General features: G+C 30.4%; 2 protein-coding genes across 2 annotated transcripts; both read right to left on the bottom strand.

The window, feature by feature from the left end:
• Positions 1–522: 522 nt before the first annotated feature.
• LOC121119805 (transcription initiation factor TFIID subunit 5) lies at positions 523–5,507 on the bottom strand (the record flags this gene model as incomplete). Its single annotated transcript, XM_071889179.1, has 4 exons — positions 523–1,406; positions 2,432–3,224; positions 4,880–5,188; positions 5,259–5,507. Coding segments are annotated over 4 exons (2,013 nt in total), but the record flags the coding sequence as incomplete, so codon positions are not given.
• A 5,436-nt stretch (positions 5,508–10,943) lies between these two features.
• On the bottom strand, positions 10,944–11,892 carry mRpL27 (mitochondrial ribosomal protein L27). The gene is made up of 3 exons (XM_040715402.2): positions 11,722–11,892; positions 11,467–11,648; positions 10,944–11,411 (listed from the first exon to the last, which is right to left on the bottom strand). The coding sequence occupies exons 1-3, from the start codon at positions 11,828–11,830 to the stop codon at positions 11,202–11,204; spliced, it is 501 nt and encodes a 166-aa protein (XP_040571336.1). The 5' UTR covers positions 11,831–11,892; the 3' UTR covers positions 10,944–11,201.
• Positions 11,893–18,704: the final 6,812 nt, after the last annotated feature.

Below are 18,704 nucleotides of genomic sequence, written 5' to 3'. Positions count from 1 at the left end.
AAATCAAATCCCTCGACACGCCATTTAGAATATAAAAAAAAGGATTAATCCTCGAGTTGGAATGAGCAAACATACGCAATACACATGTATGTGCCATGGTACTTAATGGACAAAGGGAAATTCGCACGGTTTGCAAATAAGTAGCTCTATGCTACATTCTTCAATAATTTAGAAAAAAAAATCTTAAAATACTTTGATGATTCTATGTATTTACTCACTACTCAACAAGGATAAATTCCGTCAGATCTTTTCAAGATATGCAATTTTGATACAAGTAAGAGCATATTTATAGGTATAATATTGAATTTTATTTTTTCAACATAAAGAGCTCCTGACAAAGACGAATATATATCTTAAAATACAGTAAGTTACTATAATCTTACTTGATATTGATATGAATCTTTAGAAGGGATCGCAAAAGAAATGCATACATGCATATCATTTCATAGGATCAATTCAAATAATATAAATCAATTGACTTAGTGAGCGCCTACAATGAACAAAAAATTTAAGCAATTGAAATTTCGCAGATAAAATATTTATATTATCTAAATATATATTTTCTTTTATACATTTTTTATGAAACTCAATGACATCGCATCGATAGTGCATACAAAGATTACTGCATTTGAATAGTAAAATGCATATTCCATGTTTTGGGTATAAATACATTTAATAGAGCTCATCAAGCATCATCATCCGTTAATATCAATAATAAATTAATTCAGTAAAAAGCAACACTCATTATCCACAGTATGGTCCGACTGACAAAAGCAGATTGCGACGAGTGAAGTGTAAATGAAGTATAGGTGAGGTTTTCGTGGAGTATGAGGTAACTAATAGATTTTTAGAGTCCGTTCGCACATCCGGATTATGTGCAACATTCACATCTTCTAAGCTAGATTCATTTATAAGTTTTTGAAAGTCCCACATGGCTAGGCCAAAGTCTGTGGAAGAGGAAGCCAATATGTTTCCATCACGTGAGAAAGCAAGAGCAGTAACTGTTTGAGAGTGATTGGACAAGTCTGCGAGTAGATGGCCGTGAGCGATATCCCAAAAAAGTACACGTGAGTCACGACCCCCAGATGCAAGGAATCGTCCATCAGGCGAAAATGCGAGAGTAGACACTGCAGTTTTATGTCCCGTCATGAGGCGAACACAATTTCCAGATACGCAGTCCCATACTCTAACACTTCGGTCACTTGAACCAGATGCTATATAATTACAATTAGGATGGAATGCAATACAGTCTACATCAGAGAAGTGCCCAGCAAAAATTCGTAAACTATGATGTTGCTCTGTAGACCACAGCATAACAGTTTTATCATGTCCAGCAGATGCAAAATAATATCCTTGTGGGGAGAACTTGACATGCCAAACTGCATACATATGACCTCTGTAACAAACTACAAAAATAAAATAAATTTTTATTGAACCACAATTTGACAAAATAGTCCAACTATTGAAAACTATATATATCTGAATTAAATGGAGAAAAAATAAACTATACGAGGTGTGTTCAAAAATTAAGGTAACTTTGTATTTTTAGGGGGAAATATCTATTTATTCATCCATCAATGTTGTCCCTGTCAAAGTAATCCCCCTCAGATACAACAAGCTTGCTCATACACTTTTTCCAATCTTCAAAGCACTTCTAATAATCACTTATTGGCATAGCCATGAATTCTTCCAGCGATGCATTCATTATCTTCTCAATCTTTTCAAATCTCCGTCCTTTAATAGGTCTCTTCAGTTTTGGGAAGAAGAAAAAGTCACAAGGGGCAAAATCCTGTGAAATGGCAGCTGAGGCATGATTGTGGTGTTGTTTTTGGTCAAAAAATCTCTCACAAGCAAAGACGAAAAATTATCGTGATGCAAAAGCAATGAATGGTTTTTCCACAATTCCGGTTGTTTTCTTCGTATTGCTTCTGGCAAGTGGCACATTTTTGACCTCTTTATTGACCGTTACGCATTACGTTGCATTACACCACGGTAGTCGAAAAAAATCTCGTTCAGAGCGAGGCTTGGCATTGGCATCTTTCTGGTCAACTTGGAAGAGTTTGCACCAATTAGAAGCATTTTTGTTTAATCAAAACAGTTTCACTGTATGCTATTGTGAACATTTCAAGTGTTTTGGAGCACTTAATCTCATATTTTACACAAAATTTGATGCAAATTCTTTGACCTATGTTTTTCAATAGCAAAAAATCTCCGAACAGGCAAAATACTTCTAACCGTTGTGCCTCTCACAAACAAAATAAACATGTTACATAGGAACAGTATATATGTTCGTTCGTTTCGAGTAAAAAAATAAAAAAATATAGTATACCAAATGTACACTACTCACTAAATTTGAAAAGCCACCTTACTTGTTGAACACACCTCGTACATCTTTAAAAAAATAGTGAAATTTAAAATCAAGAACACATACCTAAACATGTCCACGTCTGCAAACTCCAAAGACGAATGGTTCCGTCTTCAGAACAAGAAAGTAACATTGATTTGTCGGGACTAAAAGAAATACCATAGACAGGACCAGAATGGCCATATAACGTCCTTGAGACAACTCCAGAATTGTCTTCCATCATTCTATGCAATACGTCATCAGCATCTCGATTGATGTCACCAAGTTCATCGGCAGATTTTAGGACTTTTAACTTAGAAGGTAGCAAAGACCATACTTTAATCGCTGCATCTGAGAAACCAGCTCCCAAAATACTTGAATCGTCAGTGATCTCAATTGCAGTCAATGAAGAGGCTGAATTAAGAACAGAATAAAAACAAACGGAAGGAAGACATTCTGGTCCCACAGTGATTCTCTTTAAGCTTTCTTTTAGAGCCCTTGCTTTTTCCGCCTTGTCTGTATCCCTAAGGTCAGGAAAAGGCATACGAGAGGCAACAGGTGCATTGGGATCATTTTTCTGCCTCTTGAGATGGGCGTCCCTTTTCAACTTTTTTTTCTTTGGCTTGTCACCTTCTCCATCGTCCTCTTCATCTGGTTCGTTCATTAATATTGTATTCGTAAAGGCAGAAAGGTCTGGTTCTCGAAGAAGACCATAGTATACTTTTTGTCGATTGGCCTGCCGATTAGCTTCACCCACCATTCCACCTGACGTGGCTGCAATTTGTTTTTTATTACGAGCAATTCCCTCATATACATCCAGATACAAATGTTCTTGTATGATATTCCATAGTATGCTATGCTTCCTTTCAGACATGAATTTCTTCTGTTGCCTAAAATTTTAAATATAAAATAATTTTAAACTCATGTCAAGGAACAAACATAAGCGTTTTCCTTAGAAAAACATAATTAATAATAAAGGTTATTAAAATTACATATATATTTACTAATTGATTCATATTCAAAAGAAAAAAAACCCGACATTGCGTTGTAATAGCGCATTCCTTTATTTCATGCTACTAGCCAATTACTTGAAACATTCAAGCTTATGGGGATAAAATTTTGAATTTTTTTCTAAGTGTGGGAACTTATATTACTTATAATAGGTTTTAAGTTTGGTGAATAATTGCACAAACTTATATAATTGACCCATTGATAATATTTGCGAGGTTTTTGTGTTTGTATATATATGTAAAATATAATACTAGACTTTCGAAATAAAAAAAATCACGATTCATTTAATCCCTAGAGGTACGAAGTCACAAAATTATGGTTGGTTTGAACCAATAAGCGTTTTCATGTGACGTCAGGATTGTTTATGTTTGCTATGTTGGGGCCTAAACAATCAAGTATTATACCAATAAAACCCCTTTTCTCCTTAATATTAAGGAATATAAAGAACTATTGAATGTGAAAGTGGGACCAACAAAACTTAAACTTTAATGCCTATCAAAAATGTATCCCTTAATTGTCTATTTATATTGCATATCACCTCCTAGAATGCACTAAAAATATGTTCATACATCGTTGTAACATCTTATTTACATTGCATTGACAATGAATTGACTACTACAATGGAAAAAGTAAAATATATTTTCTAATGATCCTACTTTTATCGCACTTCATTGATAAAAAAAAAAATAATAATTGTACAAATCTAGACATTTTTAGTGCATATTGCTTTGATATAATTCAAATATCACTATTTATGATTGGCATCAAGTCCTATTCAATATAATTGGTTTATTTTTTTTATTCATACAGTCATTTGAAGGAGTTTAATAAAGATTTATTAGAAATTTGTTCATTTCATAGTCATAAATTGAATCATAATTTCTGGGCTCAAAGTTAATGTTTGTACTACATAAAATGAAGAAATTTTTAATACATCTAGGTGAAATTTCATTAAATCGTGTTATGAATAATAAAAAAAGACTTAACATTTGTATTGAATACCACTTGATCTCAATGATAATCGGTGATATATGAATCAAATTTAAGTAAAAAATACTGAAAATCTAAATATGGCCAATTTTTTTTTAATCGATTAGGGACAAGAAAGTTAGGAAGGTTAAAGAAAATATCCAATTATTTCTAATCTAATGGTTAATTTTTAACTACAATATGGTTAAATCAAAATATGTTTGTATAACAATGTAATAACATATTTTTAAAACATTTAAATGTCTGATATATAATAAACGAAAAGACAATATAGGGGGAAAAAATTGATATACTGTAAGGTTTAGGTCCTTGTATTTGTTTGTCCCATTTTTACATAATTCAATAATTCACTATTTTCCTTAATATTAATGGAAAAAAAATCTTCATTTTTATCAAACTTGTCTGTTAAGGCCCACAAAATGGACGAGATCAAAATGATGACGTCACATGAAAACGCTCAATAAAGGAATGAGGACAAACAATATAATTTTAAGTGTATATTTTTAAACTATATTTTCGTGGTAAAATATCAACTTTCCTGAGTTGTGTGTAAGTATCTCTGGACATTCTCACAGTGAATTGAGCCGTTTGAAAGTTTTCAATGAGCTCCGATCCTCTCATATGGCGAGGTTTTGTCATATAAGATAGTTTTTGAACATCCTCCTCATAAAATGACTCTTGTTTGCTCCCAAACGTTTTAATGAACTCCATCGCAGCTCCTTCATGTCCATTGTACACGAGTTCCAAATACATGTGAACAAAGACTGGATAGAGAATTTGAGACAACTCTGGTTTGTAGAGATCCACGGAGCGTTCTACAAAGGATTCCAACTCCCTATACACCTGAAATAAGGAATCATAACGGACCATCAGAGTTGAAAATTAACAATTGTCTGAGTCAATCGAGTCTCACATGGGAATACATGAGAGGATTTTTCTCGTCACTTTTATAGGAACGGAGCACATCCGACTCTTCCTGATCCTTGACATCGTCATGGTTATCAGTTGTGGCGTCTGGATGATTGGAATCTTGAGACTTTGGGATGGATTTGTTGTCAGACTTGAACTCATCTTTAAGAAGATCTTCGGTTTTGTTCAAGTTGTGTTTGCGAAGAAAGGAAAGAACAGAGTCCAAATCCATTTCGATGCCCGGGATCTCCACTTAATGTAAAGTTATTATTAACTACTATTATATTATTGTTATGACCTAATCTGATTTGTTTGTTTTTTATGGAGATACAAAAGAACAAATTAAAGAGAGAAAGAGAAAATAGAAGAAGAAGAAGGAAAAATAAACAGGGGAACCAGCTGAAAAAACAACAATATTCTTTATTCAGTTATTACTAGGAAACACTGCTGAATTCATTGAATTCGGTGTTTGGAATAACTAGCTGAATAATTAATTAATTAAATATGGAACGATAATAAATAAAAATAAGCTAGAATGATTTTTGTCAAATTTGACTAATGAATATGTATTCTTTGACGAGTTATTGTCCATTTTTATGGACAAGGATTATTCTCATGAAACTTTAGGGTGCACAGAACAGACGCTGGAATGGATTTGCAAGTGGTATAAAATATTTAATGGCACTGTCATGAAGGATGACCCAAATAAATAATTTGAAGCAGTGTCCTAATAGTTTTAGGGCTCTGATTTCAACAAATTGTATTTCCCTTCAAAAACTTTGACCATATAAAATTTTTATACTAGAGTACATTTTTCAATTGTGATAACTATAATAATTATACTAAAGTGCGGGGCCAATGGTCTCTTATTCCCTATGATTTTAATCGCCATTATGCGTTGAAATTACAAAATTCGATTGCAACAACTCGATTTAAGTTTAAGTGGAGCTTAAAGTTAAGGTAGTGTAATGTATATGCAATATAGCTCAAAGTCTAAACTAAAGTTGAGTTGGTGCAACAGAACTTAAGTTCATATTTTCTGAGTCAAGTTCGAGTCATCAGTATCCATGCCAGGTCCATTAAAAAAGGCACGAGTCCGAATTGAGCACTGTTTAATACATATTTCAATTTATAGGGCAAGAATATAAAATTCCGTTAGGAATTGGAGACAGTTCAAGACCATTTGATCTAATGTGGGCCGAACCAGTAAAATAATAGAAAAATACCTTTTGTTAGTGTCTTTAGTATATATTTTTTTTAAATCTGTGAGGCAGTTGAAATTAGATCAGAGACTGAGGGGTGAGGAGGCTTACTTTAAATATCTAAGAAGGAGTGGTGTCAAAATCCATTATATAAGCCAACCAGAAATTATTTGACTCCTGAGCACGGAGAGTAATTAACTTTTAAAATTTAAATTTGTTAACAACTAATTATAATTGATATTTTTTTAACTATAATTAATAAAAAGTGAACAAAATTTTGATACTTGTTTATTAAATTCCTTTTTATATAATATGGAATCGGAACCGGCTGAAAATTTGTTATTGGTGCATCCCTAGAATATATTATTCATTTGGCATGAAAGCTCTGTTATAACGTTTTATATTAATATTAATTATTATATTTAACAGCAAAGCTAATTTACTCTACATTTTCTAGTAGCATTAAGCAAATAGCAATTTAAAACTTGTGATATCATTCCAAAAATGACTACATGAAACCAACTTTTATGTATGTTGCGATGTCTTTAGAAGTTAAAAATTTTATAGAAAAATTGTACAAGTTCAATTTCTTCTTTTATTTAAATTGTCAAATGCCAATTATCCATGGAATACTCAGCTATTGCATTATCCTCATCTTAAATATATATAAAAGGTATATCAAGACATTGGCGGATATGCTAAATTAATTCCATAAGACAACCCAACAAAATATTACTTTTTTCAAATGTTTTGTTCCTTAATTATGGGGATAAAATATTTTTTTAATCTCTATAGTCGTTTTACTTTCTAATATTATTATTTTACACGTTCATTACAAAATCATTATTACTTTCAATAGGGGTTGGGCAATAACTAACAAATTAATTTATCTCATGAATAGTTATTATTGTATATAATTGTCGTATGAAAAATAAAGTCTTATTTCAGAGATTTTTGATCCTATTTATTAAAGTAAAGTAATCATATATTTCAAATCAAATATTCGTATTTGTAAATATTTATAAGAGCCGAAATTTACCAAAAACGTAATTTACCAAAATGAAAGGGAGGAGGGGGCAATCACACCTCTGCCTCCTAATTTATATGTATCAATAATAGGAAACAAATCATTTAATTATTTAAAGCCTAAACACAGGGCCGGCATTAGCTATTGTGGGGCCTTAATCAAGACAGATTGCGCAAGACCTAAATTCTAATCTCGGTAGGGACAATGATTATTGAATATTTGATTTAATTTAAAATAAGAATACAAGGTCTTTTATTTTTTCAAATCACTTTTTTTTTTAAGAAAATACGAGTATTTATCAGCAACCTTTTTTATAGTAATTTGTATAAATTTTATCAAATGGTTATTTCATAAAGAAATTTCATTTTTTTAAAGTGATCTTTATTAAGAAAAGGCTTTCTTGTAGCCTTGTTTTAATAAAATTGTGTCCATATTTATTTAAATCCGTGTTTAAAATATTCATTTCTAATTTTTCTAAACAAGATTTTTTTTAGATATTAAAATTCTTATTTTTGCCAATGAGCAGATATTTTTAGTGTTTTATTTAAATCAAGCAGGGACCTATTAGAAGTAAAGGGCCATTTGTGGCCTAAGACCGGTCCTGTCTAAAAGGTAACGCTACCAGCGGGGCTTTAAAATGGTTCCAATTTTATATTTTTAATTCACAATTAAGGTGGGTTACCTCTATTGTGCGTGTACACTAAGACGTGTACACGCACAATAGATGTAGTAACCCGCCTTTATAGATAAAATGATATTAACTGAGTTTTAATTATAATTTGTGCTATATACTATCTAAATCTAATTTTATAACTTGTATGATAAAAGCTAGCCTACCATAAGTGATAAATCTTATTATTTAAGAGACAGTTCAGTTCATTTTTTAAATACAACTAAACTACTTTTGTCATAAAAATAGATAACTTAATTCTTTGATGACCAAAGCATATCATAGATATTATCAATGACGAAAATAGCCAAAAGCAATGTATATAAAAAAAAAAAAGAAGGATGAATCAAAAACTTATAAAACGTTAATGAGAGGGGAACATCTACCTCTATGTATTATATACTCTAAAAAATATGATTATAGAACCTCCCACAAAGTTAACTAGATCAGAGTAATTAATCTAAAAAGATTCATCTCAGCTATGTTTTGTATGTTTGAAAATAATATTAAATACCTACATTTTATGAGAACATCATATTATTTGCAAAAAAAAAATATATATTTTATTTTAAAAATTTAAAGTAAATCAAACATTTCTCAGAACATTTTATGTAATATATAAAATTATACGATCTGACAAAAATAACATTGAATTCGAGTAAGTGGTCTTACAAAATTGTAATACTATTATCATAAATAACTTTGTATTTTTTTTGAAATAACGATATCCAGATGTTGGGACTTGGACTCAAAAGTCATTTCAAATTAATCACTGGATATAAAATACTATTTAAAGTATCTTTCAATAGTACTTAAATGTTTTTATGAAAACATTCAAGGACTTTGAGAAAAGAGTTCAGACTCGACAATATATAGACTAGCAGTATAAGGAAATTTCTTCATCTCTGAATTGATATCTACAAGTATTTGAACCGGAGTTTCCGTCATTCAAGAATATTGATCATCATATGTAGCAACTTTGGGACTTCAAGTGTTATAACTTATAACTTATAAGTTATAACCCTCGTTAAGGGCGTACACAGGATTATATATATATTTTATTTTATTTGAAGAGGAGGTTTGTTTTTTAAAATATATTAAATTTTCTTTTTCCAATTTCAAAAATTATAATTTTTATTATTTTTTTCCCCCATTAAAATTTTTAGTCCGTCCAGGAATTTGATAATATTGACACCCTATTACCTAATTTTTCATTTAAATACGCATTAACTTTAAATTTAAATATCCGATTTTAATCGAAGTCACATGAAAATGATATATAGTATACCTTATTCGATGAACAGTATGAAAATGACCTTCCACTCTCTGAGTTTTCTAAGGTTAGAAATAGATGTTTCCTCATCTTAATATAGCTTCAAGGTCAGTCTTATAATAGGTTTTCAAAATCTGAGCAAACCTTTTGAGTTTGTTGCCTTCATTCTAGGAGTGGTGAATAAACAAAACATTGAAAATATGTCCGAATGGGTTATGGCATACTTTGTGGGACCAGGAGTATTTTTTTTTAGTTCTTATTGGCGCTTCATTTTTTTTTTTTTTTCATTTTGTGTCAATGAGGATCATTCTATCTTATATTTTTTGACAAAAAGAGTAAATTTCATCAAAAAAAAAAATAAAAAAAAGTATAATTCCTTTGTCGTCAAATCTATTTGATCCTGAATTATTCCTTATTAAGAATATTTTAGCAAGTCACTTTTGAATTCTATTTGTAACCTCAATAACTTCTTTTCCATGTATTTTCTTATCACTAAAAACAATGTTTAAAATTTTACTTGTTTTGAAATTATGTGGCTTTAGTCTAATCCTTATTTGTTATTCCTTGTTAGATCAATAGTTTTGAGTAACATTCATGTAAATAAATATTGTGTTTTATCCATAGCTCTGAATCTACTGTTTCTTTAATAACAGTTCTCTTACTATGGATTTTTTTTCTACATCAAATTAGTCATATATAGTCTACAGGATAATTTCAATAAATATTTCATAAGGTTTATATGTGTATATTGAATTTTTATAACACAAAATAACATTTACAGTAACTTGGTCAAAATGAGCTCCAAGACAAACTTTGTACTAGTAATTTTTAGAAAAAGTGTAATGATACAAAATAATATCATACTATTTTAAGTAGTTAAGTAATATTTCCTAAATAAAAGTAGGTATACAATTGTAATCCCCCTTTCCCCCGAATAGTGAACGGTCACATAAATAATATTTTACTACCCCTAATGTTCAGGTCTGTTTAGGAAAAGTAAATAAATTCTTAAGTGCCAAAATATCAATAAGAGGTGTTTATCGTAGTTTAAAGTTGAAAACTGGTCCATTTGACCCATAAGACGACATGAGGGTCAAATAATAAATAAATAAATTATATATACATGGATATAGTTTAATAATATTACCATATTTTCCTTGTCAAAAGGAAGTCGACCATATTTTCACACCTTTTTGAGTTAATGAAGTTTCCATTCCTAAAACTGCCATGATTTATGTTATAAGTGAGCCTGGATTATTTTTCTAATCTTTATCAAATTATCTTATATTTCTATTAATTAAATATTTTGATAAATCCTGAGGGGAAGTTGCAATTGCATATAATAAATGTCGTAAAAATTCCCTGAACAGTTATAAAAGAAAGAATATGATACATTTTATTAGAAAAGTCATATCGGAGATAACAAGGTATCAAATCATTAAAGCTCATATTCGTGGGTATCTCAATATATCCCAGAAATTAGAATATAAAGCCCATATTTGACTAAAATCAGTCAATTACATATTGATGCATTTTTATTTATGATGTTTACTTATAGATTTGGCGATTTCTATGATTACATTTGTGATAACGTACCCCTTGATTTTGCTTTTTTATATAATAAAAATTGTTAATCATTATACACATTGAAAATTTCTTCTGTTAACTGGATGAGTAATTAGGTACTTAGAATGATAAATTAATAAATGATTGCAAAATAGATGTACACATAAATATCATATTTACTAAACTAACTATAACAAGCTTTAAAATAATTAATTAGAGTCCAATAATTTAAAATATTGATGCTGCTCATCGGGTATGACGTGAACCGTTGTTCTGAACATGTTTCTTCCCTTTAGATCTTCACTAAAATAACGCTGAACATAACTATCATTTTCAAAGTCTAAATTAGTTCGTTCAACAGTAAACATTACTCGTCCGTGATGAGTGGCCATAATGCTACATCTAGAGCCAAATCGAGTCTGCAATAAACCTGAATCAATGAAAATTTAAGGGTTACAAAATAAATATTCATACATTGAGGCCAGGAAAAACAGTCATATGTATTTGATTCACAAGAACGCTGCCATAAGGAACGCGTTGGCCATCGTAGACCTTGGCTCCTCTTTTCTTACCCACGGGGAAACCGCATTGATTTTTTGTAGAACCAGAGCTTTGTTTCTTCTTACCTCTTACACCTCCAAGGAGCCAGGAAGTTCCTAGAAGTTCGTTAACGGATAAAAAAAATTCTGTAAAATCATTTAAAAACACCAAAAGTTATATAAAAATTACGCTGAGCAGAAGAAACGCCTCCATCTAATAACACAGTCGTTCCAGCTCCAGATGCGAGAAGGCCAGACACTAAGGGACGAAGACTATTTGATAAAGAAGAGGCCATCATTTATCCAAAACTTATCTTCCGCATTGGATCATACAATAAACAAACAAAGACAAAGTGCAGCTGTTTTAAAAAACGCATATTTTGTTTTAGTTAAAACCACGCAACCTCGTCAATAAAGTCTATATTCTGTTTTTTGGCTGTTTTTACATGTCCGGATTGTGTGTAATAGGACAATACTTAGAGTTGTAATTTCTAGGGATGATGCTTTGGGGGTGTTGGAATCTGACATCTCATTTTTTCTGACTTTAATGAATGTTATTAGAACAAATAGATCATAAAGAATTTTTCAGTTCTTTAGCATACTAGCATTACAGATTACATCATTGGGACCCCAATACTGGAATATAAAGATGGAAAATAATTGAAAAACCCAAATAGAGAATTAATTAATAAAGAATCAACGAAAAAATAATTTGAAATTTCTACATTTCTTACTTTTACATTGACCAAACAAAGGTTTTTAATAACGTTACTAGAAAGATAGAGAGTTACTTAATAAATCTGCTGTGTTTGCCTTACGATTTTCTTGTTATCTAACTTTGATATTAAGTGAATTTTCATAGTAAGATTGGGTATTTTCAACTTTTCTCCAAAATAATATAGGTCCTTTTTGATAAATAATTTGGTTAATTTATAATGGGATAAATTTTTTTATAAAGTAATATTTTATTTATTTTTATGACCTTTTTGAATCCTTTTTCCTAGTTTGTATTTTTTAATTTTATCAATAAACCAAAAATTCAATTCCAAGTGACATTTTTTTCCACCAACTATAGGGAGAGTCCCCCATCGTAACTGGAATGTATTTACAAGTGGGGGGGTTACATTATCAACAAAGCCAGTAGGATTTTTTTGGGTGAGAGGTGGATGTTTTAGTTCATACAATAAATGCCAAATTTATGAAAAAAAAATAATTGAATTGTTATAACTTTAAGAATTTTGCAAAAGATTTTTTTGGGGGGAGGGCGGGTCACCCCTATACCCGTTGCAACATCCCTGGTAACTTAATGTAGAGTTAGTAATAATCAATTATTACGATTTTTTCTGTAAAAGTATAAATGGATAAGAATTATTGTTTACTTATTTTAGTTTGTAAACCAAAGTGCAAGCAGTGGCGCCACCATGGGGGAAAATAATACAACTTCATGAATGATAGTATTATTTATAATGAATTATACTACACTGTCACACACATAGAGGGGGCTGTTTAAAATTTATGTTACGTCTTCAGATTGTCCCACCTCCTTGCTGATAATATACATTTTTTAGTTTATTGGTCTGTTAAATGGTAGTAATCCATTGTCCCTCCAACCAGGGCTCCCAATAACGAAATTGGGATTACGGTACTGATGTTTATGCAGTTTGTAAAAGTTGCAATGGAATCGCCGTAGGTCATGGACAACAGCCTCGGGATAAGTTACTCTTTTGAATTAAATGTGCGTTCGCGCCCAAGCGATTCCTAGAGAAAGAAATATAATTTATGTATATGGATTTCACCAAAAGATTCTTAGGTCAGATGGACTAAATGTAATACTATAATGTTAACTTATACTTAATTAGTGCAACTCCATCCAACCATTAGAGGAACATTAAAAAAAAAAAGTAGCCATTTTTATGTCTCAAATAACTAAGCTTCTTATTTAATTATAATACTAGTTATTCATACATACAATTACTTCATTTTCATCAGTTAAAATTAAAATGTTCAATAATGCCAACATCTCTATTTCTGCTATATTAATATACACCGGTTATATATCACAGTTCTTCGTGATTAATTAGTGAACCGATCAGTCAGAATTTGAAAACTAAATATTTAATTGGGGTTTTGGTAGACTTGTCAAATAAAATTAGTGATTTTTTAAAAGATAAATAATTAAAATAGTAATATATATTTGTTTCTACCTTTTTTTTTTTACAAGTGAAACAATTTTTTTATTAAATTATGAATGAAGGCAGGAGTGTCCGTAGGTTTATATATATCTTATTTTTTCGGGGGTGGAATTTTTGAATTGCAAAATATAAACTTTGTTCGAAAATTAAATTTATGAAAAAATAAATTCAAAAATCCACAGCTGTTAACAAAATATAAATTTTTTTGATAAAAAAAAAAAAATATAAATTGCAAATGTTAAGAAAAAAAAGATATAATTTAAAATTTTTTGGAGAGAAATTTCAAATATTTTTTAAAAAAAAAATTGAAAAAAAAATCAAATATTGAATTTTCTAATAAAAGTAAAAATTCCGACTACAACCCCACCCCTTGTTCACGTCCCTGGAAGGAGTGGAGAATTGTAAATATAACAAAACTCTCTTTGTAAATTGAAATAACCCAAGAGAGGCTGCTGTTAGTGACCAAAATATTTTTTTTACATAACTATAAATCTGAAAAGATTTCAAGCAACTTTTTCTTTTTGTCAATCTTTGATTTTTCAAACATTTATTTTTTTATACTTAAACAATTTCGGGTACCTCTTCTAGTCAGCAGTATAGATGGTAGAGCAGCAAAAACGTTGACTCAAGAGATTGATTTAGAAATGCATTCATAATTTTATATTTTCAATAATAGGGAGAAAAAAATGTTATTTACAAAACATGTAGACAAGGTTTTTGCAAAACTTTTTTTCACTCAATATGGCCACCTTCATTATCAATCACAGCCTTTACGCGTCGCCTGATGGCCATGCAGGAGTTGATGACAAATTTATCTGACAAATTATTCCATGCACCCACTATGGATGACTTCACTGAGGCCACATTTGGATGTGAGGTCCTCTCAGTTTCCCCCTCCAATGTGCCCCTAGTGAAAATTCCAGTGGGTTCAAATACTATAGAATATGTATTAAAAAACGCCTTTAAAATTATCGATCATTCAAATGTAATATTAATGCTAAACAAATCCATCCATAATTAATCATCAAAATCAAGAAACTACTCTATTTTATTATTGAGTCAATAAAGGAGAATGTAAATGTTGTCCAAAGGTGTGTTAAATTGTGCAACTTTGATAGTTTATTCATTTAAAAATACATGGGCTATAAATAAAACCTATTATAAATTTGATTATACATAAAGTCATCAACTGTTAATAGGTAGTAGTATATAAAATTTTGGCCTGATGGATACATATGTACAATTCTATTGAAATTATTCACTAGATCCATCCTCCATTCCTTAGAGAAAATGAGGAAACACGACCAAATTATAAGCATTTTACTACATACTTGTGAAAGGAAATTAAAACAATAAGAATTATTATTAGCGAGTAAAATTACATTTGACTGCGTAAATTTAATGGCTTTATAATTATCCCGTTTGGGAGTAATTATGTATATTATATATATTTATTTTTTGTGTTCATTTATGCTCACCACAAGTGTGAGTAAAAAGAAGAATTAAACAATTTCGGAATGCCGAAGTAATACACCAAGTGACGAAAGCGTCTGATAGTTTGAGTAGATCCCTTGGCTTATTAATATCTGTTTTCTTCAAAAAATGTCGTTTTATGACCATAGATGATATTATTATTTTATCGTTTTCGTTTTATGACGTATGGAAATTTTTATTACTGCCGGAAAGAAATTTTGAAAATTGAATGGAAAGGGGGAATTCATGAAAACTGCATAGTTAGTTAATTATGGATTAATATTCCAAGCCTCTAGCACCCCTTACATCCCTAACATACTAAGCTCAAAATCTAGTGTGGAATGGGCACATCTTAAAAAAAAAAAGAAACAGGAAATGAACATGTTAACCCTAACAATTTGAAGAATGTTATGGAGGAGAGAAAGAATAATGCTCATGACGTTTCATTAGATCAGCTACAATCAGCTGTAACAAGAGATGAAGGAAACAAGGATGTTTGCTAGAATTTCTCCAATGTCGATCCCCAATTCTACTCTGAATCCAACAAGGACTTACAATTATAAATTCACGATAAATCCTCAAGGTTATTGACTGTTTTTTATGAGTACGCACGAATGTTCAGTCAGGGTTTGAAAATAATTGAATGTAGTAGAAAAGGAAATTCACTACTCAGGAATTAAATAATAATGACAACTGCTAAGAAAAATAAAATTCATTCCTTTCACTACCAATTACAAATTAACAGGCCAGCTAAAAAACACACCGTATTTACATGTATGCTAACATACAAATATACACTGTTTTCTGTTGTAAACATTCGATTTTTCTGCTTCATTTCTTCTTATTAGTAATTTGAACGTGGATTGGTTATATTCAAATTATTTCAAGTTAAGCTGTGACCTGGGGTTACCTCGTTAACAGAAATACCCAATGTATTTGGTGGTCAACTGTCGATTCCCACTTGATACGTTATGGGTGCTTTATAATTGATTCTTTTTGATAGATAAACAAAGTAATAAGTTATTAATTATTATATACGTATGCTCCGTTTCCAAACGAACATGAATAATATTTCTTTTTTTGATTCCTCGTCGTATATATAAAATATATACATATTGACCATTTTATCATTTCTATGTAGATATTTTGGCTATCATATACAAATGTATGGCTACACTTTCAATAAATAAGCAATTTTATAATAAAATACTGTCAAATATATGAAATGTATATATGTAGTTCACTTCAAAAGTTGTGGAGAAGCAATATGATCATGATACTTTAGGAATGCTTAACAAATAAATTGCATTTGGTGTGAAATACTTATTTGCCTAACTAACAACTGATTTTGAGTCTTTTTTCTGCTTCTTTATGAATAAAAGGTTTCAAGATACATCGTATAGGTAACGATGTGTTAGCGGCTCCCTATAAAAAATTTAAAAAGAGCACTACTTTGTGCAAGTACTGATCACGTGATCTTTGTTTTGCCACTTGATCTAGTATATTAATTCGGGGTTGCTATTTTGTATTACAAAAAGAGTGAGAAGGAATCCTTTAAATATATGTTCGTATAAAGACATGCATTATACTTATGTCACAAAAATTAAATTCCTTGATAATGAGATATGATCTCGTAAATGCAGCTACCAAAGTTGACAGTATTGGATTTACAGTCTTGTCATAATTTATAAAAGGCATAAAATCTTTGATATTTGTGTTTTTAAATACCCTAGAATGTTCTTTTAAATAAAATTTATCCCTCCTTATGTTTTAATTAATCGTTTAATTAAATAGTATGTATGTAGTATTATTATTATGTATGAATAGAACATCAGTCTTTGTCTGTTGTTCTCCTTTGGCAATAAACTTAGCGTAAGGCGGACTCCATTCTGGAATGATTGTGCAATACAAAACTTGGTACTACTATTCATAATAATAAAAGCGAAGGCTTTAAGAGAGAAGATATTAAGTAAATACAAAGGGCGAATAAGCCTTATTTACTTTGCTTATCAATGTGACCCCTTTGAAGAAGTATTTTTGTTGCACCTGACTCTCTTTTGCTGATGAGTAATTAAATAATGAGTGCTTGCATCATGATTAACTCATAATGCAAAAATAATAAGACATGAACTTATTAAAATTAAGTGCATTGAATAATTAATGAACCCTGCAGCAGTTTTATTACTAATAATTCTATCATATTTGCATATTTCATCCCCCCCCCCTTCATCGATTAAGATGTTTTATCATTTAATAGGTAGATATTTTAGATAGGTAAATGATTTAATCAAGAGAGATGTATAATCATTTTTTAGGGGAGTGGCTCTCAAACTTTTAAATTACATATTAAGTTAATATCTTTATTATTCAAAATTTGACAATATTCGACGGAATGTTTAGAAAAAAAATTGACCTTTTTATATATAAAAAAACAGTTTTTTTGATGACCTTTCTTCTATAAAATATATGGCTTATTTTTTTTTTTTTGGCAACATGTAGTTAATAAATGTTGTCATATTAAACTTTGATTTCTCATTTGACTACACAAATTTAATTTTTCATGAGGAAAGTATTTCTTCCTTCGCATCCAACCAGGCTAGTCACACCTTCACATACCACTTAGAGGCAAGGTCGGTTTTTCTTTGGGGGATGTTAAATAATTTTTTTTAATTTTTCCGACTAAAACGCAATTGGTTATTTTAATATATTTAACATTTAAAAATGAATATAATTTGAGACATAAATATAAATAAATTATAATCCTTGTTTTTTTTAAAGTCTATGCTACTTTTTTGTTTAACTATAATTGGAAATTTAATAAAAAAGTTTCCGAACGCCCAAAACGGGATTTAAAAAAGCACATGTCTGAGTTAAAGATGATTTAAACAAACTAACAAAAATTCAAAGCTGCAATGTGGTACAAAGATCATGGCTCAAGTAAACAAACAACCAAGGAAACAATGCGCATAGCCTATTGTCAATGGTCACACCAGTGGCACAGTAAGGATCATTCAAGGGTGTCACTACATAAATGCTGTAAAATTGGGGAAGGGGCAGTTTGGAAGATTTCATAAAATATGTCCCTCTTTTAATGACGCACATGGATCGTAATCTGATAATTGATAGTATATCCTAAATGTTAATGGTATAGTTGTACAAAAATATGACCGTAGAATAGTTCGATATTTTTTGTAGTTGCAACTTGATGGTTTTTTATTTTCCAAAGTTTATTTCCTTATTACTATAAAGTGCGCGAGCTCATGGATAATTGGGAGTACAACTGATGATTAATTTAGGAGTTTTAAGCGTAAGTCCTTGTTAGTCTCCGAGTAGAATTGAGGATCGACAAATTTGTAATTCCTGCCTATAGGTTTGCTTGATACAGAGTGGGATTTGCGTTCATTTCCCAACTCTCATAGGCAAATGCAGCTAATCATGACAGCTAACTTTCCTCCTCCAAAACTTTCTTCAAATTGTCAGAATGACCGCGTTGATTTTCGTTTTTTTT

This window comes from Lepeophtheirus salmonis, chromosome 6 (genome assembly GCF_016086655.4).
Source record: "Lepeophtheirus salmonis chromosome 6, UVic_Lsal_1.4, whole genome shotgun sequence".
In the NCBI taxonomy this organism is placed as follows: domain Eukaryota; kingdom Metazoa; phylum Arthropoda; class Copepoda; order Siphonostomatoida; family Caligidae; genus Lepeophtheirus; species Lepeophtheirus salmonis.
The sequence above is the reverse complement of the archived record's forward strand: the minus strand, read 5'-3'. Positions and strand labels throughout refer to the sequence as shown.